Source organism: Protopterus annectens, chromosome 4.part1 (genome assembly GCF_019279795.1).
Source record: "Protopterus annectens isolate FY-2018-M chromosome 4.part1, PAN1.0, whole genome shotgun sequence".
In the NCBI taxonomy this organism is placed as follows: domain Eukaryota; kingdom Metazoa; phylum Chordata; order Ceratodontiformes; family Protopteridae; genus Protopterus; species Protopterus annectens.
The window spans coordinates 968,063,237-968,086,942 of record NC_056734.1 but is presented as its reverse complement, the minus strand read 5'-3'; the positions used below and the strand labels follow the sequence as shown (position 1 = coordinate 968,086,942).

General features: G+C 41.3%; 1 protein-coding gene across 1 annotated transcript in view; it reads left to right on the top strand.

The window, feature by feature from the left end:
- LOC122801137 (intestinal-type alkaline phosphatase-like) overlaps positions 1–23,391 on the top strand; it is a 457,280-nt gene extending 433,889 nt beyond the window's left edge. The window contains exon 10 of the mRNA XM_044070678.1: positions 22,841–23,391. Within this exon, the coding sequence (XP_043926613.1) occupies positions 22,841–23,124 (284 nt within the window). The 3' untranslated portion in view covers positions 23,125–23,391. The remainder of the gene's footprint in view (positions 1–22,840) is intronic.
- Positions 23,392–23,706: the final 315 nt, after the last annotated feature.

The window sequence follows — 23,706 nt, the reverse complement described above, 5'->3', positions numbered from 1 at the left end:
TGAGGGAAGAGTAGAGGGGCACCACTACATCCTTATATCTTGATGCGAACCCTTTTGTGATCAGATGGGTCACATAAAAGGATTTTCTAACCACCTTGGCAACATGGTTATCAAAGGAAAGCTGACTATCTACTTGGGTCCCTAGATCCCTTATTACTTCTTCAGATTTCAGGGGGTTACCTCCTATGTGGTAGTTCTCGGGTACTCTGTTTTTTCCAAAGGGAATTACTGCACATTTTTTAGCATTTAGCTTGAGACCATGGCTTTGACACCATGCATCAGTCTCATTAACGCCCTTGTGGAGGATATCCATGTCGGCCGGAGACTCTATTATAGCACCCAGTTTGCAGTCATCCACAAACTTGGTCAGCCACAACCCTTCAGTGCTTGCCTGTACTTCTGAGAAGTATATGCCAAATAGGAGGGGGCCCCAAGACAGAGCCCTGAGGTACACCACTCGTTACTGGTCTGGATTCGGACATAGGTCCCGCTACTCTTACTTTGTGAGATCTGTCTGAGATCTAGTTTGCGATCCATCTTGTGACATAAGGGTTTATGCCCAGGTTGGTGAGTTTATCAATAATACCCAAATGGGGAATGGTGTCAAATGCTGTAGCAAGGTCAAGGTAAGCCATGTGTACCTCCTTTCCCTTATCTATAGCCTGAGTAACTGTCTCAAAGAAGTCCATCATGTTCAGGAGGCATGATCTGCCCTTAACGAAGCCGAACTGTGTGGGGTCAAGTGTTTGGAGGTTCCCAATCTCCCCATTTATGAGTTCCATAATGATTTGCTCCATTGCCTTACAGATCAGACTGGTCAGGCTTATTGGTCGGTAGTTCTCAGGGTTGTGGGCCCACCCTTGTGCAGCAGAACCACCATTGCTGTGCACCATTCTATGGGCACATATCCTGTCAAGAGGCTGAGACTGAACAGGGTATTCAGATGTTGGGTTAATCCATTTTGGAGCTCATGTATGACACAGCCCGGGACACCATCTGGTCCCATGGAGGCAGTGTTTTTAGCTTTAGATAGAGCCTTATTAATCAACGTATCAGTAATAATTGGAGTTACACAATCCCCTGGAATAGTAATAGGCCCTGTAGGTGGTGAGGGGGGCGGGATTGGCACTGAACGTGTCAGCCAAGATCTTGGCAATGTCAGTGGGGTCAGTGTATTTTGTTCCATTTTGTACTAGCTCAGAACAGACCTGAGCGTTGCCATTTAGGTTTTTGACGTAACCATAGAAGGCCTTATGGTTATCCTTGGCATCCTTGGCAACTTTCTTTTCAAAATTAGCTTTAGTTGACTTGATGAGCGCCCTCAATTTCTTACTAATGCTGATCAGGGAAGATTTTTCTACTTGAGATTTGGCCTTTTTTTGTATAAGTCTCCTCCTTTTATTGTAAAGTTTGCTTATGGCCGGGGTCCACCAGACTGGTTTCTTCTTGCTTGAGGAAGGAGTCTTGGTTTTATTTGGGATAGCATGGTCCATGCAATCCTGAAGATGCATATAGAGTGCCTTGGTGTAGGATTCTGCATCCTGGATATCATTATCCTTCTGCAAGGGAATAGTGAAGCTTTCCACTTCTGACGCAAGTAGTTTGAACTTTGCTTTGGAAAGTTTTTTTACGATGGTTTCTCTGACTGGGGGAGGTGGAGGGGTGAGGATGTCTAGGGCCATCAGTTTGTGTTCTGATCTGACCAGAGAGGGAGTGATAACTGGTGTGGTACAATGGACGCCCATATTTGTGATGACTAAATCCAATATGTTGTCCCCTCTAGTGGGAGAACATACCAGTTGTTCAAGGGCATTTGAATTTATAAATTCTATGAACCGCTGGGCATAGGAGTTAGAACTTTGGTAGTTTGCCCAGTCTATACCAGGGTAGTTGAAATCACCCAAAATTATGGTGTTGGGTAGGACCTTTATATTTTCCAATACCTCAAGGAATGCTGAGTGAGCATCTTGGGACATGGTGGGCAATCTATAACAGGTTACAACTTGAAATGTGGTTTTGCCTGCTGATAGCTGTGCATGGATGATCTCTGGGGCATCAGGCTGCGCCACTAACCTGGAGATGTGGGTATCCTTGATGAATATGGATACTCTTCTGCCCTTTGTACTGCAATCCGGTAACTGAGGCCGGAAGGCATGATATGAATTGTAACCTGGTAGTGCTGGAGTGCTCTCTGGAGCCTTGAACCAGGTTTCCGTCACTGCACAAACATCGATTTTCTCCATACTGAGGAGTGCCTCGAGTGTGTGCATTTTGAGGTTGAGACTTCTGGCGTTGAGCAGCATTACCTTTAGTTTTTGGTTACCTGTGCTGGTTATGGTGGTTGGTTTGTCCTTTGAGCCTTGCCTAAAAAAGGCACTATGGGGACAGCAAGAGCCTTGGCCAGTATTCAAAAGCCTAGGGGTGACAGGTGCAAACCATCTCTGGCGAAACAGCGAGGCTTGTCTATCATGTCATCCCAGACAGACAGACACTAGATCCCCTTAGAATGACATGTAATAGCTTTACTCTCATAAAACATACAAGTAGAATGCCTGGGTGGACTGACCCTGCTCTTGAGGCTCAAAATGTATATCCTTGTTTAGTTTGCAGTACTGATTCCTTCTTATACTGTATGGGTGGAATGGTAGCCGCAGACTGCAGATTTGCTTGAGTGTGCTCTGAAGAGAGAGAGAACAAAAAGAGAGGATGAAGCTAGTAGAAGGAGACAAAGATAGGACAAAGGAAGTAATGAGGAGATAGGAGGGTGTAAAAAATACAAATCTGAGGATAGTGTGGATAAAGCAGGAGAATAGATGCTATTGCTACAGTGTGAGAGTGCTTCAACAGTTACCACATCACAGTGCCATAACTTAGTTTGGAAACAGGTTAATAAAACTACACACAGAAGTAGCTGCAACTTCTGGATTAGGTAGTATCTGTAGAAAGTAACTGACCCTCTTGTTGCTTCTTCAGTATAGCCAGTCAGTATCTGTTTTTTTTTTCAGAAATAATGCACATTTGGAGACTTTTTTGTAGAAAGTAACTGACCCTCTGGTTTTCTCACATTGAACAGTCGCAATCTGAATTTGAAGGACTAGTGTGTGTTTACAAGATTAATGTGATTTGTGCAAAGCAATGTGAAGAATTTTAATGGGTGGCTACTATTTTCTTGGAATAGAGCAGATGCAGATTATGTGACTAACCATCATCTGAAATGCATACAGATGTAGTGGAGGTGGAAGCTGTCTGTTGAAAATAATTGACAGATTTCTTGTTTGCTCATTTTAAACAGTCACGATCTGGATTTGCAGAACTAGTGTAAATTCATCACAATCAGATGTCTGAATTTTACAAAGAAATGGGTGTTAACTGTTTGGTTGAGGTGGGCGGGTTTACCTGGATGAAAGTAATTAACTCTCATATCATTTGCTCAGTCTAAACAATTATCTTTCAAAAACAATACAATATAAAATGCATCACAGAACATCCAGACCTTCAGAGCTGTATAAGTGGATTTTGTCAGAGGCTTAGTAGTGTCCTCTGCTCTGAACTCCAGCAGGGCTGGGGCTGGGGAACATTTCCTTCTAAACCACAGAGGTGTGTACATCTTGTGTTGGGCTGTGCATGGTCTGAACATTATTTCTTTATCTTTTTCCACAGACTTCAGAAGTGTGCACAGATGGTCATTATAACTTGTGTAACAGCAATGTACGAATAACAAGTCATCAACATTACTGTGATCGTTACTCAGAGGTTCAAAGTTAAGTACTAAGCTAGTTGCCTTGTGGGCCATTTTAAGCCCAGCTATTTTCCCTTTTTGTACTCAAATTAACCAATCCCATTTGGTTAAAGATTGGCCTTACCCACCTCATGGTCAATAATTATATATTACTGATAATGAGAATAACTATACAAAGAAAATCCCAGATCGCTAAAGGCAGCTCCACCAAAGTCATACGTGTATAGGAAGCAAAGAGCTGCTTTATCACAGAGAAGGATTTATTAAAAGGAAGCAACATGAGAAAATGATAAAAAGCAATAATGGGTAAGTGCTTTTGGTGTTAAGCCTTCTTCAGATTCTTAATTACTCCCAGTTAAGAGCATCCTTTTGTAAAACAAATCCTAACCAACCGATGTTCATCTAGGGAGCCTCTGCCCCTTCAAAACAGGTTTAAGAGGGAGTACTCTGCTCAAGCCAGGTGGCTTATCTGCTTGTAAATGAATTATCCACCTTAACGCTAACATTTCAGTCTTAGTCCATACGTCACCTCCCCTCACTGTTTCATGGATTAAATACAGCACTAAAAAAGAAAATCTATGTCCAGGAGTCTTTCCCCTGTGCTGTGATGAAGCACTATTCTCATTACTGTCTGATGTCACTGAGGTGGTGCAGCATCCTTTCCTTAAAGGGTCTGTTGGTCTTGCCTGTGTAAAAAAACAGTGACCAAGTGCTGCATATATATTTCTTGTGTTGCAGTCTGCATATGCATGTCACTTATAGGCTTTAGATTTAATAGGACGTATACAATTATTGCTGTTATTAATACAGGGGCATGGCTTGCACCACTTCCTTAAAAATAGCCACCCCCATGATTTATTTAGTCCATGCTTGTGGCATAATATACTCTTCAAATTATGTTTGGTCTTAAAACTGAACCTGGAAGTCTCCCCAACAATGTTCTTTATACCCTCATCTATTGTCAAGAGTCTCCAATTTTTCTTCGTAATTTTACACACTTGTTGCATGTCATTGGTGTAGGTAAGTAGGCATCTTATAGGTTTGGCTGTATTCCTCTCTTCATGTGGTTGTGTCCGTTGAGTCAGATTCTTATCTCTGCCATCAGAAAAATAGGGTTCGTCTTTTGTCCTACTTAAGTTTCTAGTAGCAAGATTAACCCTCTTATCTTTATTTCTCTTTGTTATCCACATGTTTGAAATCAATCCATCAGCTGACTTTCTTCATCTTCCTCAACCATATCATCAGTTCACAACCTAAATGTTCTAAATAGCTGCCCTTTCACAATGTGTGAATATACATGTCGGGGATACATGCTTGTTCTATGTAAAAGATTGTTCCTTCGACAATCCTTTCTGTGTATCTTGGTGCTCTGTTCAGTAACAATATGACATCCAAAAATTCCTTCTCACGTGTGGAAATCCGTACTTCAAACTCTAGGAATGATGTTGCTAAGGTAATCAGCACAACTGAGTAACTTGACTTCATTACCATTCCATAAGAGGACTATATCATCCACAAATCTGCCACAGTAGTAAATATTTACCTTCCAAGGGTTACCATTGTTGAAAATATGCTCTTCCTCCCATCTAGCCATCACTATATTGGAATAACTATTCACACAGGACGTACCCATAGCCACTCCCCATTTCTGCCAGTAATGTTGTTCACCATATACAAAAACATTATTCTGCAGTATGATGTTCAGTAACATGCATTATTATGTCAAGTACTTCATTCTGTCCAAGAAATTCATGTATAGCTCTGATACCAAAATTATTCAGTATCACCGTAAACAAACTCTTGACATCCAGGGTGACAACAACAGTTGTATTCTCCAATCTCAATTTACTGGCATAAAGTGTTTTTAAAAATGGGGAGTGTCCCTTAACAGAGTAGTGGCCTTGGGAATATTTGCTACAGATGATGGTCGATATATATTAAAGCAGGTTCAGTGACCCAACCCCTTCCAGAAACAATAGGTCATAGGGGTGGATCGTATCTATTGTTATGCAGCTTGAGAAAACAGTTGATCACTGTGGTCATAGGATATTCAACTTTCAGGTACTCGTATAGCTCTGAAGTAATATCACTAGCCATCATAAGTTCAAAAAGAGTATAATTGACCCCTTGGGCTATTCTACGAGCTTCCCATTTAGGTGTCCTTTGATAGGTCTTATCATCATTGAGCATATTCAACATCCTTCTATGGTAATCAACAGCATCTAGAATCACGATAGCACCCCATTTGTCAGCTGATTTTATAGTATACTGTCAGCCTTAATCAGATTCTGTAGGGTTTGCCTTTCATTGGTCCTTTCCAGTCCTTTGTTCAATAAAGACAATTGCGCTGCATCCAAGGTATGTTTAGTGAGGTTTATCACCAAGGAATCTTTTTCAAATATTATATTCATATTGCTGCTTTCCTTCTTTTCCTGTCCCTGCTCAGGAATCTATCCCGTTGCAAATTCTGTTCCTTGAGCACGATTGGCAGTTTCAGAAAAAAACGGAATATGTGATGCATTGTCCTTTGGTTTAATGCCTGTGTCAAGGGAGTGTATAGTTGTATCAACAATGCTGGTAGTCTCTTTCATCCCATTGGCTCTGTAACTTTTATTAATGTCATTGCTATTTCCTTGTGAAGACTGATCTGATGAAAGGCCTTTGGGACAGTCCACCGCTAAGGCTGGCCCTGCTTGCTAGGCAGTTAAAAATTCCTGTTTGTCCACTGTGAGCTGACCATCAAGTAGGAATGTGTGAGAGTCCAAAGACACTCCACAGTTTTACTTTTTATTTATTTTGTTTTGCTTTTGTTTACCTGGATTGTCCAATTGGATTTAGTCAAAAAACTCCACTGGGAGAAAAGCAGTTGCAGGATGTCAATGCATTGGTTAGTAAGAGTGAGCTATACTGTGCAGTAAGACAGCAAAATCATGTCACAATACCAGTGTAGTTTTGGTTAGATGTTCTTCATTCCACATTGCTGCAGTCCTAACTATTGGGTAGTCCGCTGTCCAGTCGGCCCGAATACCAAAGTATATGGCTGACGTCGGTCAAGGCGCATTAGACTGACGTCAGTACATCAGGGTACTAATGCGCATGACCGACGTCATATCCTCAGTCTTTTTTGCCGCATGGTCCGATGCAGAAGCAGTTTTGCGAGTGCAGGTTGGCGTTCTGAAAGTTTCTGAAGTCAGAGTTTCAGACCGAATCAAAGTTGGCTAAGTACCCCGTTGGGGAATATTTTGGTTTTTCTTGCCTCAGTATTTAACCGGATGTCAGAAAAAGTGAATAACTGTATTTCTTGTGGGAAACAGATACCTCATAGGGATTACCATACTTTGTGTATACCTTGTTTAGGGCCTGAGCACGACGTTGTTGGATGCCGCTCTTGTGCTAGATTTAATAAACGCACTATTAAGAGAAGGTTAGACTGTGCCAGGTTAGTGTTTGGGAAGCGTTGTAATTATAAAATGCCGTCGGATGCTCCGGCCCGCTTCGCCAAAAGTGCAAGGACAAAGCAGCAAAGCCTAGAGTGGAAGAACCGACAGTCCCGGACGTCGGTTCTTTAGAAGGCTCAGTGGAGCCGGAGGTTCTGCCAGGAGTTTCTTTGGAGTCTCAGGGAGAAACTTTACTGTTACAGGATGTGTCCTCTCAGGAAGTAGGCCAGGCTGAAGGGGCTTCTCAGGTGGCTGTTCTTCCCTCTCTTCCTAAGGTGGTTAGGGCCTCCCCTTCTGTTTCCAAGGCTTCTTTAAGAGGCAGGCATAGTTTAGCTTCAGTGGGGTTTCTCCGAGTGTTTCAGGGTCTTTGCCTAAGAAGCATATGCTAAAAATGGCAGAGGATTTGATTACTATGATTAGAGGTTCTATGCCCCCTCCTGATAAGAGGCCTAGGGTGGAACCTGAGTTTGAGAGTTTTGAGCAATGTTCGGAGGCTTCTGAGTCTTCGGCTGAAGACTTGCAGGAGTATCCTCCTTATTCTGATTCTGATGTGGATGATTCTACTCCTTCAGCTTCGCCTCCTGAGGATTTTTCATTTTCAGAGACTCTGCATTCCATGAGGGAGCATTTTAAATGGGAAGGTCAAGATTTCTCTGATTCCAGGAAGAGGCTTAGAGAATTCTTGTTTTTACCCCAGCATAGGCCTTTAGCTATTCCTCCTGTTCTGAATGTGGTAGAAGATGTTTTTGCAGAGGCTTCCCTGAATCCTGATTCTTTGCCTCCTGCCCCAGTTAAACCGGATAGGTACTATAGGGTGCCTGAAGCCCATAAGTATCTTTTTAAGAGTCCTAGGGCAGACCCGGAAACTGTCTCTCAGGGGCCTAAAGGTGTGAAGGCTTCTGTTGTTAAAAATCCTGTTCCTCCTGATAAAGAGGCAAGGGCTTTGGATAGATGGGGAAAGAAAGTGTATACTTCTTCCACTTTAGCCATGAGGGCGTTGAATTGTCAGTTTCATATGTTAAAATATCAGAATTATCTCCTTTCACAATTGAAGTCTAAGGTGGATGCTCTGGCTGAAGGTATTGAGTGTAAAGAGTTGCAGGATTTAGTTCATGTGTCTGAACAGGTGGGTAAGCATTCCTTGCAGTGTGGTTTTGATGCTGTGCAGGCCTCCTCGAGGGTGGCTGCCACTGGTTCTGTTCTTCGTAGGCACGCCTGGTTGAGGGATCAGAATTTAGCTGAGCATGTTAAGACAAGGATTTTGGATGCTCCTTTACAGTCTGATGTGTTGTTTGGTTCGCCTGTGGAAGCAGTTTTAAAGAAAATGGAGGACAAGGCTAAGTCTATGCAAACTGTTAAGGATTTTTGCAGGTGCAGCCTCCGAAGTTTAGTAGAAATTGGCCTACTAAGGGATGGACATATCCTGCTTATGATTCCCAGTCTAGGGGTAGGTCTAGACGTGGTAGGGGCAGAGCTCAAGGTTCTTTTAGGCCTAGAACAGGGAGTTCACCTGCTCAGACTTCTGGTGAGGGCAGGGGTCAGTCCTTTCGTAAACAGACCCAATGACCTGCCTTTTCAGCTGCCAGTACATTCTCGCCTGGCAGCACCTTTGGGAGGAAGGCTGTCTCTTTTCAAAGAAAATTGGGATTTAATTACCCAAGACAGATGGGTTCTGGATATCATTCACCACGGTTACAGGTTTTATTTCCATACCTTGCCTCCTTTCAAAGGCATGCCAGACATTCCTCCTCTACAAAGAACAGAGGCTCACAAGCAAATTTCTCTGTTGCTCCAAATAGGGGCCATTCAGCCAGTTCCTGTGCCAGAAAGGGGCCTAGGATTTTATTCTCGCCTGTTCCTAGTACCAAGAAGGGGAACACGTGGAGACCAATTTTGGATTTATCTATCCTCAACACTTATCTGGACATTCCCAAGTTCAAAATGTTGACGTTACAACAGCTTTTACCTCTGCTGGGCAAAGATCACTGGATGGTAACTTTAGATCTCAAGGAAGCTTACCTTCATGTGCCTATAAGACTAAGTTGCAGGAAGTATCTGCGTTTTCGAGCTGGAAATTCTCATTATCAGTTCTCTGCATTGCCCTTTGGCTTATCTACTGCCCAGAGTATTCACAAAGGTTCTGGCTCCAGTGATAGCTTACTTCAGGCTAAAAGGAATTCAAATCTATCCTTACTTGGACGACTGCCTGATTCTGGCTCAAGAAAAGGAAGACCTTCTACAGCATTTGGAATATGTGATAGCAGTGCTAAGATGCCTAGGGTATTCTGTGAACGAAATAAAGTCCAGTCTAGTACCCTCTCAAGACATGTGCTTTCTGGGTGTGAGACTGAATACAGCAGCCCAGATGGCCTTTTTAACCCCGGACAAACAAAAGAATCTTTCCAGTTACTTCCATCAACTATCTCTTCAGTCCGGGCTGACTGCAAGGACAGTCCTTCAAGCCTTAGGGTTCATGGCATCTTGTATTCTGGTGCTTCCCAATGCCAAACTGCATATGAGGAAGCTGCAATGGTATCTCAAAATGTATGGACACAGCACTGCCAGGATTTGGACACTGTCATTCAAATAATACCTTGCATTCAAAAGGAATTTTTGTGGTGGGCTCAGGAATGTCACCTAAACAAGGGACTCTCTGTGACCCGGCCAGAGGCGAGTCAGATTCTAACGACAGATGCCTCAGACATTGCTTGGGAGCTCATCTAAATGGAAAGTGGATACAAGACAAGTGGCCTGCCAGACTACAGCATCTACATATCAACATGAAAGAGATGTTAGCAGTCCAGTTTGCATTAATGGCTTTCAAGGAGTTACTTCTTCCAGGGCAGGTGTTGATTCTAACAGACAACACAACTGTCATGTGGTACATCAACAAACAAGGGGGAACACATTCTTACCCATTGTGCAGGCAAGCAATGATTTTATGGGAGACTGCGCTCAGCTTGCAACTAACTCTTCAGGCAAGGTTTCTGCCGGAGCACAGAACTCCTTAGCAGATGTGTTAAGCAGACAAATCATGGATCCCCACAGTGGAAACTGGATCTTCATGTATTTCAAAAATTGACAGTGTCATGGGGAACTCCAGACATAGATCTGTTCGCTTCTCCACTAAACCACCAGCTGCCAAAGTTTTGCACAAAGAGGTTTCATCACACAGCTTGGAAAGTGGATGCTCTTTCTTTCAGTTGGAAAAATCTTCATGTGTATGCTTTTCCACCTCTGCCTCTTCTCCCAAAGGTGCTTCTAAAGGTCAGACAAGACAAGCCAAGGATGATTTTAATAGCTCCAGATTGGCCTCGGCAGCACTGGTACCCATTACTGAGGAGTCTGGTAAGGAAGCCTCCATGGCCTTTACCCTTGATTCCACACCTGTTGTCTCAGAGGGACGGTCACCTGCTCAATGTCAAGCTTCACTCTCTTCATCTAACAGCCTGGCATATTCTGTTTTGAAAGACAGCAGGTCTCAACTTCCTCAACAAGTTTTAAATGTGATTATGGAAGCCAGAAGACCTAGTACAAGGAAAGTGTACGCAGAAAAATGGAAGAGATTTTTATTTTGGACTGCAGCAAAGAATTTGGAGATTTCTGAGCCTAATTTGAGTGTGGCTCTTCAATATCTTACTGAGTTATTGGACAAAGGTTTGTCTTTCTCTTCCATTAAGATTCATGCTGCAGCAATTTCAGCTCACTATGATTGTGACCCACCATTGTTTTCACATCCTTTGTTCAAGCAATTTCTTAGAGGGGCAAAGAATATAAGACACGTAGAGCTCCTACTCCTGCTTGGGATCTCAATTTTGTGTTGGAGAAACTTACTCTACAACCTTTTGAGCCTGCGGCTACTGCTGAATTGAAATACTTGTCATGGAAGACTGCTTTTTTGTTGGCCATTACTTCTGCAAGAAGGGTTTCTGAGTTGCAGGCCCTTATGGCGGTTGAGCCTTTTTTGATTTTTCATAAGGATAGGGTATCATTACATACTAATCCTTCCTTTATGCCTAAGGTGGTTTCTAGTGTGGCTTTAAACCAAACTATTCATTTGCCTACTTTTTATGCAGATCCCCAAAATAAAGGGGAAAAGATTTTGCACACTTTAGATGTACACAGGCAATTGCGTTATTATTTAAGCAGGACTAAGGATTTTAGGCAGTCTCAGCAGTTGTTTGTTTCTTTTGCTTTGAGTTCGCAGGGCAAGCCTGTGTCAAAACAAACTATTTCTAGGTGGATTGGGTTTTGCATTGCATTTTGTTATTCCCATCATGGCAAGGAGATTCCAGCTGGGATTAGGCCTCATTCCACTAGGGCTACTGCCACTTCAACAGCATTTCTAAGGGGGGTGGCAACTAAGGATATTTTGGAGGCAGCTACTTGGAGTTCAGTGCATACTTTCTCTAAGCATTATCACCTTCCTCTCTACTCTAAGTCTAGGGCTGGTTTTGCCACAGCTATTTTGCAAGGCATGTTGTCAGCTCCTGCTTCCTTATGATTTGCCAGCCTCCCTTACCTCTGCTTTGGGATTCTACCCAATAGTTAGGACTGCAGCAATGTGGAATGAAGAACATAGTACAGTTTTGTACCTACCATAAATGTAGATGTTCGAGGATCCACATTGCTGCAGTCCAATTTACCCTCCCTCCTTCCCCTCTGTGTTTAGGGGTGGTTGTGTAGGTGAGGTTATATTCTGGTAATTTTGTATATATTGTACATATTTTTGGTGCAGGTATGTTTGGAGTTTTTGGTTTTGGCCTTGTCTTTTTAGGGTCTTCTGACATCTGGGGCAAGAAAAGACTGAGGATATGACGTCGGTCATGCGCATTAGTACCCTGACGTACTGACGTCAGTCTAATGCGCCTTGACCGACGCCAGCCATATACTTTGGTATTCGGGCCGACTGGACAGCGGACTACCCAATAGTTAGGACTGCAGCAATGTGGATCCTCGAACATCTACATTTATGGTAGGTACAAAACTGTACTTTATGGCCTGTTGGAAAGATGCAGGAAAAATCAAAGCTGAACACCCCGCTGAAGGCAGTAAGGACATGGTAGTGCAGTGGATCACAGGATAATAGCAACTTGTTATTTAAAAGGATAACTCAGCTCTCCATGTTAGGCTCATATCAGCTTGCTGTTTAAAGGGTCAATTCAGGTACACAGAGTGGTCAGGTCTTATTAGTATGTTAGACAGTCAGACAGACTATATCAACATAATAATCACAGAGGGCAGTGGGATTGTGTCAGATCAATGGAGTGTAGAAAAAACAGCCAACCCACCAACCAACCAAACCAAATGATGAAAAGGTCACACAGACAAACCATTCCGTAAAAATTGCAAGAAAGATCCAGCCAAGCAAGAGTCTTTTCTATTTAATACCTCAAATCTCCTGCAGTGAAATCCTGTGGGATATATATAAATAACGCCTAAAGGACATATTAGCATTTCAGCTACATTGCTTCTGAATATCCATGACATCTTACTTTTTAATTCTTTATCATTACATTCAGGACAATGAAGGCAAATCCCACTGGCTGGACACATGACATGCTTTGGACTTTTCTAACCACATCTGTTCAGCATAAGTGGATTGTTTGGCTATACTTTAGAAACACAGACCTTAAAATCAAGCCTCTGATGTCCATAAACATTAAGGTGCCTTCAAAATATCAGCCCATTTTTGTTGGTGTTTCATGGTTATTATTAAAGTTCTTTCATTTTACCTTTGGAGTCTTTTTGGAATATTTGGGCAGTTACACCACTATGAGGACTGTTTTGTTTTCTTTGGTCAGAAATGGTGCTGGTATACACACTAATTTGTTTTATTTAATCTGGTTAACTTCTTTGAAAAAGTAACATAAGCTATTGACAGAGGCCATGCTGTTCACACAGCATACCTTGACCTGACCAACGCCTTCGATACCATACCCCATGCAAGCATAATATGCAAGTTAAATGCATTGCATATATAGGAAGCTGGACAGCAAATTGGCTACAGGACAGGAGCTATATGGTATGGGTAATAAGTGCCTGATAAAACAGTATGAAGATAACCGGTGGTGGTGTTGGAACATTTTGTTTGGTATTTACTTTTCTGTTCTCCAGACCAAAAACCAAGCCATATGGCTAAGAAGGTTTGCTGACAACTGCAAACTGGGAGTCATTATCAATTCAACCTCTGAAACCCAAGTCCTACAACAAGAACTTGCACTTGTAAACACCTGGTGTGCTGACAACAGGCTTAAATTAAATGCTAAAAAAATAACATAGTCACATTTAATAAACTATTCCTCCCTCCAGCGTACAACATAGAAAATAACCTACTCCAAAATGAGCATGTTGCTACAGACCTTGGTATTTGAATTAATACTTTTCAGGTCATCATCATGTAACAACAGTAGTCAGCAAGTCCTACTTAGCACATCTGATCACCAAGGGGTTGTCTTCAAGACCCATAGAGGTCATTGTCATGTAATATTCCATGTTGATTGGACCAATTACTGAAAACAATCTCTCTTTTTGAATGTACCTGACTAGACATACAAAACAACTAGAAGAAGAAGATCACAGTCTTAAAAACCATAAGGTACCACAAGAGACAGGAAGCACTGTCTCCTTATTCAGCATCTTATAAACTGAGGAGGGGAGATATATGATTTGATTTCAGAGCCATTATGGACCCTGTAGTCCAGGATGTTTTGTATCTCTACAAATTGAATAATTCTTTAAATACTAGAACAAGAGATCTAAATCTTCACCAGTAGATAAACAAAAGAAAGTGGAGAGAGAGAGGTTCATTACACCTTTGCCACCTCCAGAATACCTAGAGTGATACACTAACCTCTTTCAGATGGGTATTTACAAATTAACCCCTGACTTTATTGGCCTGGTCCTCCTTGAGGGAGGAGCTGTAGTGTGAGGGTGGGTACTGGCAAAGTGTAAATGGTCACAAAATTAATTTGCCTTGTAGTCAGCTGCGGTGGTGCAGTGGTTAGCATTGTCACCTCACAGCAAGAGGCTTTCTGGTTTGATTCTCATCTGGAGTTCCTTCTGTGTGGAGTCTGCATGTCCTCCCTGCAATCAACTGAATGTTAAAAGACATGCATGTAGGTGTGTGAGTCTGTGTGTGTGCCTTCTCTGAAGGTTGGGCACCAGGCTGGCATCTCAGCACCGTACAAATTCACTGCCAATCATAAGCGGACCGGTGATCCACTGTGGCAACCCCTAACTGGGAAAAGCTGAAAGACTATTCATTTGCCTTGTACTTCCTATGATCCTAAAAAGGAAGGTCAGAATAGGGTGGTAGTTATCCAGAATATTGCAGTCAACATCAGCATTGTAAAGAATTGGTATAACAAGATTTTTTTAACTCATTAATGCCTATGGTGCTTAACAAAATGTGTTTACTAATGTCTGAGTACTAGTTGTGTAGGCTGCCTTATCCCATTCAAGCTGACAGCACTTGAAACATAGACCACACACACACAAACTGATTTTTGTTCCAGTATAACTTAATTGCACCAATGAATTTTCAGCATTACAGCCACAATTAAAAATATTAAATGTGAGAAAATTATTTTAACTGAATAAGAAATGCAAAAGATGCATTTTGTAGATTAATGGAAAAGATGTCACATTTAATGTTCTTTTTTACTTTCACTATTAAGCAGTAATGGCCTGCCAGCAGTCGTGAATTTGACACCCAAATTGACTGTTGGCAGGCATTATTAAGTGAACAGTCATAAACTGCATGGACACAGGAGAGGGACAGACAGTCTTAAGAGGAACAAAGTCTAGAACCTCTAGGCATGAAATAACCTATCTAGTAGAGAATTAATTCAGTCCACAAGTAGTTGCAGAATTACAGGAAACAATCGAGAAACAAAAGCTAGGTTAAGAAGGGAGGTGATGATTAGTGATCAGCAGCATGGCTTCATGCCAGGAAGAGCACTACAGATGTAATGTTTGCTCTGAGAGTGTTAATGGAGAAATATAGAGAAGGTCAGGAGGAGCTGCATTGTGTCTTTGTGGACTTAGAGAAAGCATATGACAGGGTGCCTACAGAGGAGTTGTGGTATTGTATGAGGAAGTCAGGAGTGGCTGAGAAGTATGTAAGAGTGGTACAGGATATGTACGAGGGTAGTGTGACAGTGGTGAGGACTGCAGTGGGAGTGACAGATGTGTTTAAGGTGGAGGTGGCATACATCAAGGATCAGCTCTGAGCCCTTTGTTATTTGCACTGGTGATGGACAGGTTGACAGATGAGATCAGACAGGAGGCCCCATGGACTATGATGTTTGCAGATGACATTGTGATCTGTAGTGAGAGTAGGGAACAGGTGGAGGAGACCCTGGAGAGTTGGAGATATGTCTGGAGAGGAGAGGAATGAAAGTCAGCAGGACTATGAATGAGAGGGAGGGTAGAGGAATGGTGAGGATGCAGTGAGTGGAGTTGGTGAAGGTGGATGAGTTTAAGCACTTGGGATCAACAGTTCAGAGTAATGGTGAGTGTGGAAGAGAGGTGAAGAGCGTACAGGCAGGATGGAGTGGGTGGAGAAGAGTGTCAGGAGTGATTTGTGACAGACAGGTACCAGTAAGAGTGAAAGGGAAGGTCTACAAGAGGGTAGTGAGACCAGCTATGTTATATGGGTTGGAGACAAGTGGCATTGATAAAAAGGCAGGACTCAGAGCTGGATGTGGCAGAGTTAAAGATGTTAAAATTTGCACTGGGTGTGACAAGGATAGACAGGATTAGGAATCAGTATATTAGAGGGTCAGCTCAGGTTGGACGGTTTGGAGACAAAGTCAGAGAGGTGAGATTGCATTGGTTTGGACATGTGCTGAGGAGGGATGATGGGTATATTGGGAAAAATATATTAAGGATGAAGCTGCCAGGTAACAGGAAAAGAGGAAGGCCTAAGATAAGGTTTATGGATGTGGTGATAGAGGACATGCAGGTGGTTGGTGTGACACAGCAATATGCAAAGGACAGGAAGAAATGGAAACAGATGATCCACTGTGACGACCCCTAATGGGAACAGTCGAAAGAGAAGAAGAAGAGAGAAACAAAATAATCATAACTAGGAGTTTTAAATTCAAACCATTTCCAAGATGGAAAGTAGTACAGAGATCTCTCTGGGCAAATACAGACATTTTTTTCCAGGAGATCTCTGCTGAAAGGTAGAACAGGGTTCAAAGTAATTTGGCAGCTCTGGTGCCATCAGGTCCCTGAAATGTGCATGTTGTGGAGTAATCTGATCCAAGGAGAAGATATCATGACAAACCTCAGGAAGATGAAGTGGATCAGGCCCACAGCTCTGTTGGAAGAGCTAAAAGAAAACAGGAGATAGTATATGTGGAGTGATCAGAATAAAATCCCTGTCCCAGATCTGGGGGTTCAGTTTAAGGTGGCTTGACAGCAAAACAAACCAGATTATATTTCATCTAGGTGACTATCTCCCCCTTAATGTCACTATTCATGACACCTTGCCGATAAAACAAGTCCAGAGTATGTCTATGTTGAGGGGTAGCAGAAGTGATGGTCTGAGCAAATCCAATCAAAACCTCTCCACAATGCAAAAGTTAAGGACTACTCATCCACTCATATGTTAAACTCTATCAGAACTAGCCATCTTAGACTCAGTTCTCATCACCAAGATGCAAACATGTATTTATTTATTGTATTATGGACCAATATTAAACATGTACATGGAGTGTTTCAGGAACACTTTTCTGCCAAAAGCTGGGACAGTGTGGAAAGACAATAGTACATTATATTACATAAATAATTGTATTTAACTGAGTATTGTAATGTTTTGTCCATTTGTATGCACATTTGTAGTTCATACACTAACACAGTTGCAGTTGTGGCAACCCCTTTCTTCCAGCCTAAGACTCATTCAACAATCTCAACTTTAGGAAAAGTTTCAATGATCACTTGAGAAAAAAGGTGTAAATGCCACTGCTTCCCATCTGGCACGATAACTTAAAATAACAATAGAATATTCTCTACTTCTCCTCACATTACTGATTCTTTCCCACTTTGTAACTCATACTACTGCAATCTTAGTCTCCATTTTCAGGTCTAACCACCTACCACCTTTCCAACTGCCCAGTAGTTTTACCTCCATTATTTATTCTCTATAACAATCTCTTCATTCTCCACTACCCTCATACAAGGCTGCCATCCACCCATCCATACACAACCCATTTCCCCATTTTTGCACATCGAGTTGAGGTGTCACTTCAACAGTGACAATCATCTAGAGCCAAGATTCACACCACTGGGTGGCTAGCTGACATCAGTAAGCCTAGTTTAGTTATACAGAATACTTGTGTTAAAGGGTTACTCTTTCCAGCATTTGTCAGCTACGTCATGTTTATGATTTCAATATGACCACTTCAAACACAATAGTATACAGCTGTTTCTGGTACACTATAATTCACTTCAAACACAGTAGTATACAACTATTTCTGGTACACTATAATTCACTTCTAACACAATAGTATACAGCTGTTTCTGGTACACTATAATTCACTTCTAATACAATAGTATACAGCTGTTTCTGGTACACTATAATTCACTTCAAACACAGTAGTATACAGCTGTTTCTGGTACACTATAATTCACTTCTAACACAATAGTATACAGCTGTTTCTGGTACACTATAATTCACTTCAAACACAGTAGTATACAGCTGTTTCTGGTACACTATAATTCACTTCTAACACAATAGTATACAGCTGTTTCTGGTACACTATAATTCACTTCAAACACAGTAGTATAGAGCTGTTTCTGGTACACTATAATTCACTTCTAACACAATAGTATACAGCTGTTTCTGGTACACTATAATTCCATCAACAAGTAAATGCCTTCTTTCTATTCATAAATGCACAACTGCTGCTTATTTCTTTTCTTTGTGCTATTCTCTGGGCACCTTTGCTGAGACCAAATTATGTCCATTTGGATCAGTGCTATACCCCAGTTAACAAACAAAACCAACTAAGCAAATATAAAAGAAAATAAATGAAATGATATATTCAGGGGCCTTGCTCAATGCAAATATAAATCAGTATAGTATCAGTTATGGTACCAACTGTCATTAAATATTTTCTGTTGGAAGCATTTGCTTCTGATGTCTTAAGAGAATGATCTCGCACTAGCTGCTGGATCATAAATAAGCAGGTTGTTCTTGTACCCATTTTGAACTCAAAGTAGTTGGTAGCCCTAGTTTAAGTGGCAGTGGTTGACCAGTGTTATAAGGAAACCTCCCTCCCCAAATCTGGTGCTGACTAATGGAGAACGAATAGGCCCAACAGCTGACAGTATGTGACCAAACATCTTATCCGGTCAGTCCTCTAGTAAAACTACCATGCCATAAAGCTGGATCTGTCAAGAGATAATCCCAGGCTTGTTCTGGACAAATTTGTAATACAGCCTCTCAGGCTGTCCCAGATATAACAAAGGCTCCCATGGGTACATCACAAAGGACTTTGTGACATGGTACCTACAAACTAGAGGGATTGCTGTCGGCCTCCACCTAAGAGCCCCAAGGCATCAGTGGAAGCACTGACCAAGCCAAAGCAGAAAAAAGGAACAGAGTCTCAGAAATAGGTCCCATTTTGTATATCAGACACTTAGAACCCATACATTTATTCTATACAAAATAGTTACATGAAGAATTCAGAAAAAATGTGAAGTAGGACAAGTTAATATGCTAATAAAAAGCAAAAATCTAAACAAAACAGTACATCAATACATGCAAATAATGCTGCCCAAGGCTGCCAGCACAAAAAGCAAGGTATGGAGTAAACACTGGTAGTCTAATAACTGTCAATAATAAATGAAAAATAAATGGAAAAAAAAAGTAAAATAAAAGTAAAGGTAAATAGTACTTCAATCAACTTAAGATATCTTTGTGTTTGATCAACTCGTTATTAGCTTTAATCTATTTCCATTGGAAACATTTTATTCTAACTCATCTCAGCATGTACATGCCTCCAGATACCAAACTACCTTAACACATTATTCCTTCCTTTAACTTTTGTCACCAGCTGAACTTAATATGTTTTACGTTTAACTATCTGTTAATGTGAATCCAATGGAGTACACTGCTGACTGTTGCATTAAAAATGATTTTTCCTCTCACTAGAAGTGGCTGTAATATTACCCATTAAAGTTCTTCATAGCTGCTATATGCATATTTAATTGTGTAAGCTTTTAAACATTCCTACATTTCTGCAAAAGATGTAACAGCTGCTCATGTGCAGTTCAGCTATTCCATGTGCGTACTGTACATATTCCTGTACAGCAGTGGGCACATGTCTACATATCTCATATGTTATAAATATTCCTACATTTGTAAATTGTTGTACTCGTGTATATAGGATTTTAAGTTTAAAAATGTCTTATCATAATTCTCCTAGTATAGGTGATTATGTAGTTAATACTCTTATGAAAACGGAAAACAGTTTGTGTTGAATGCAAGGGCTGTTCTATCTGCAAGTATTTTGATAAAAATATTACTTTTGTTATAAATGGATTTGATATTAAACCATCATATGTTTAAGTGCATGGTCTTAAGTGCCCTTATAATGAAGATTACATAAGTCAGACTATGATACCTGTACGTAAGCATATTCAGGAACATATTAGGCGTATTAAAAGGCATCATGCTAATATCACACACACACACACACACACACACACACACACACACACACACACACACACACACACACACTGTCTGTTAGGCTGGGCAGCTTATGAGGAGTGGTTTGAGGATGTACATGGACTGAGTCCAGAGCAGTTACACTTTTCCAGCCTTCCCACACTCCCATCCTGGTGATCTCTGAGTTCTGATCTCCTCCATATCTCAGAAATGGATACAACCAGCATGCTCCATCCCCTGAGGACAGGCACATCCATCCTCAACTGCCTGCACTGAAGCCAGACCTTTATCCCTCTATGCCATTGGCACAGGCGGGTCTATATCACTTCGATGAAACGGCTGAAGTTCGAACACCATATGTTCGAACGTCTAACCTCAAAGTGCAAACACATTGAAGGCTTAGAACAGCGATATTTTTCCCAGGGAAAAAAATCGTTGTTCCAAGAAACACACACACACAGCACAAGCACACCAAAAACACAGCAATCCACACACATACACTTAAAATCCTACATCTAACCCTACACTAAACTGTACATACACTACTATCTATTCAATTACCTTAACCCAAACCCTAACCCTAAGGTCCGTCACAATCTCACACTTACCTGAACCTGGCCTGTAACTTTCCACCACAGTGCTGAATATAGCAAAGCCACAGAAACGGCCCACAGAAATCTTTCCCTGGGAAAGAATTCGGTGTGCTGCGGCTTCGCGATAATCAGTTTTTCAATTTCACAGTTCGATCATATGGTGTTGAAGTTTCAACGAACTGATAGGAACCTGGCACAGGCTATCCTTATTGGAGGCTTGATGGCACAGCTTGTGAAGCCTACCCATTCTGCTTGGGGACGACTTCTTTCTAGGAAAGAGGGAGTAGTGAGGAAGAAGCTGAAGGGCTTCATAGAGATGTTCTAGTGTGTAATATCCTGCTTCCTTCTCTTACAGTTTCAGCCAGATCTGAAAAGTCAAATATAGTTTCAGCCTGCCTGAGCTCCTCTTTAAAACAGGAGAGCTTGAATCAAACCCTCTTTGTTCAGATAATCACCACAGCCTGCTGCCATAACCATAGTCACAGTATCACTGCAGTCAAAGTTACAGCAGACCACTTGAAAGCCCAGTGTAGATGTTGTGAGAGTCTTTTTCAGATATTCTTTATTCCAAGACTCAAGGAATGCTGCCAGCTTCAATTGCCCCTGAGTCGCTAGATAGAACTGAAACTTTGACAAGTGAGACAGAAAACTGAGACCTAAACCTCGTCATTCACAAGGCTGTGATGCATAATGCAGCATTCAGCAGATGTCACAGTGAGACACTGCATCAAGCCATACTCCCTAAGGGTGTGCACTTATGTTATGGGGCTTTCCCCTCACTGATATAAGATATAAAAAAATGTATGCCATCAACTAGGATGCCCTCAGATCCCATCTGGAGTAGGAAAACCTGAGGAAGTATGTCTTCTCTGACAGATGAATTCTGCATAACTTGATGAGGCCTGATGTTTGAATTCAGGAACATCTTGGAGAGAAGACTGCTTAGTCTCAAGTACAAACTCCAAGCATCCTCTGGAGAACTCAGGGAACTGCAAGATATTAGCATGCAAGGCATGGTTATACTCTGGATGCCTTAATTTGGGTTAAACAGTGCAAACCCCAAGACAGATTGTTGGGCATGCAACTACTGCAGACCTCTTCTGATTGGCAAGTGTTAAGGTGTGACCTCAACCTCTAGTTACTCCAGACAAAGTTCATTACTGACTTAGGTGGGCAGGCTGCATCATGGATGAACACTGCTAGCACAGGATGTGAATGGTGTTTGTTTTCTGACTGTCTTCATTTCCTACATTGTTCTGATGCTGGTCTCTGATCATACAGCTTTCCTCATACCAATTTCTATGTTGGGCACTTTCAACAGGGATCATTCTGGTTTCCTCATGCCAGTCTTTGTGCTGGGCACATTGCAGAGGGATCATACAGGTTTCCTCATGCCAGTCTCTCTGCTGGGCATATTCCACAGCCATCACAATGTAAAAGCTGAAGCAAATCTCAGTGTTTTTCCTTCCTTTCTGTGGAAGACTTGGTTAAATCCCGTAAGACAGTGGTTCTGTCAGTGGTCCTCTAATCTAGTAGGAACAGTATCTGTATGGATTCTGGCTAATTGTTTGGATATTATGGGAAATATATCAAGTTTTGAGCAGTTTTGCCAAAAAATGCATATTTGTGTTTGTAATTATGCATGTGAATCTGCATTTAACATAAGAACCATTAGACTTGATAACCAGATTATGGAAGTGTCCCAGGGTAAGGACTGCTTCTGTTGCTAAATGTATGTGTATCTGCCACAGAGAGACAAATATATCACTGAACACAGGGGTGAGAGAAACCTCTGAGTTGTGTTGAATATGGATATCAGAAAAATAAATCCCATCAGGTACCTACTGTCAATGGTCTCCAAAATGACATGCATAACTTGACATAACCTTAAAACTGTGGTATCACAAAGTCTTCTGTCAGAACGTTTTCTGATGTAAAGGAGCAGAGTGAGAGTATTCAAGCTGCAAAGATGACAAATGACAGTAGCCTTTCACACAGCTCTGGTGCCCCCTTCTCTTCTAACATACCTATCATTACAGTATACAGCAAGATGGGATAACCATGCCAACTTTAACAAACTGGACAGGTTTATATACAGATGTCTGAACTGTAGAACAACAAGAATGTGCATTTTTCAGTGTGATTAGATGTACACAAATGCTAGTGACTTTGCTCTGTGTATGTGTGTGTGTGTGTGTGTGTGTGTGTGTGTGTGTGTGTGTGTGTGTGTGTGTGTGTGTGTGTGTGTGTGTGTGTGTGAGAGAGAGAGAGATAAAGAGAGAAAAAGAGCAAGAGATATACACAGTGAATGATTATATTTTAATATACAGCCATGTATAAAATATTATTTTTACTGTTTTAATGATGTCATATTTCTTATATCAAGAAAATAAAGACTACATGCAACAAACTGCAGTACCTCTGGACTCAGAAACCCATGGAGGAGAAGATGTAGCAATTTTTTCCAAAGGCCCCATGGCCCACCTTCTGCATGGCGTCCAAGAGCAAAGCTATATCCCTCATGTGATGGCATTTGCTGCATGTATTGAACCCTACACAGACTGTAACCTTGGCAATGGTGCTTCCAGTCAGCAGTTTCCAACCAAATGTTCCTGGTCTGCTCTAATAGCGTTTGTCATCATACTCTTAACTGAGAAAATTATGTCTTGAAACAGCATGAAATAATTAAGACTGGAACTACTTAAGTATAATATTTCTAACTTCATACATATTTTTTCTGAACTACAAACTCAAAAATATATTGGGACTTTCTGAACACTTCTTTTAAACTATGGCCTTAACTCTTTTGGATGTAATATCTGAATAGCTAGTTAATTAGTAATGCCAACAGATGTAGAACAATGTCTTTGGCTGTGATGGTGTCACTGTAGTTAACACTAATACTTCTCTTCTGTAATAAAAGTATTTTGAATTTGATTTACTGCACTTAAATTAATCACACTGTTCACTACTTTGTGCATGCTGTTCCTACCATTAATCCCTGCTGTGCTTAAAACAGGGAGTTTACCATAATATACAGATTATATTTCTATGTACATTTCTTGCAGAAAAAAATGGAAACATATAAACAGATGCATTATTACGATTACATGTTGGTCATGCTTTTGTAACATAATGTCTTCAGTATAAATCCATTGCAACAGTAATATACTTTAATACAGAGATCATGATTGTGTCGCCAATCATAACCCACTTATTATGTGTCCGAGACATGGATGTCAAGACATTTGC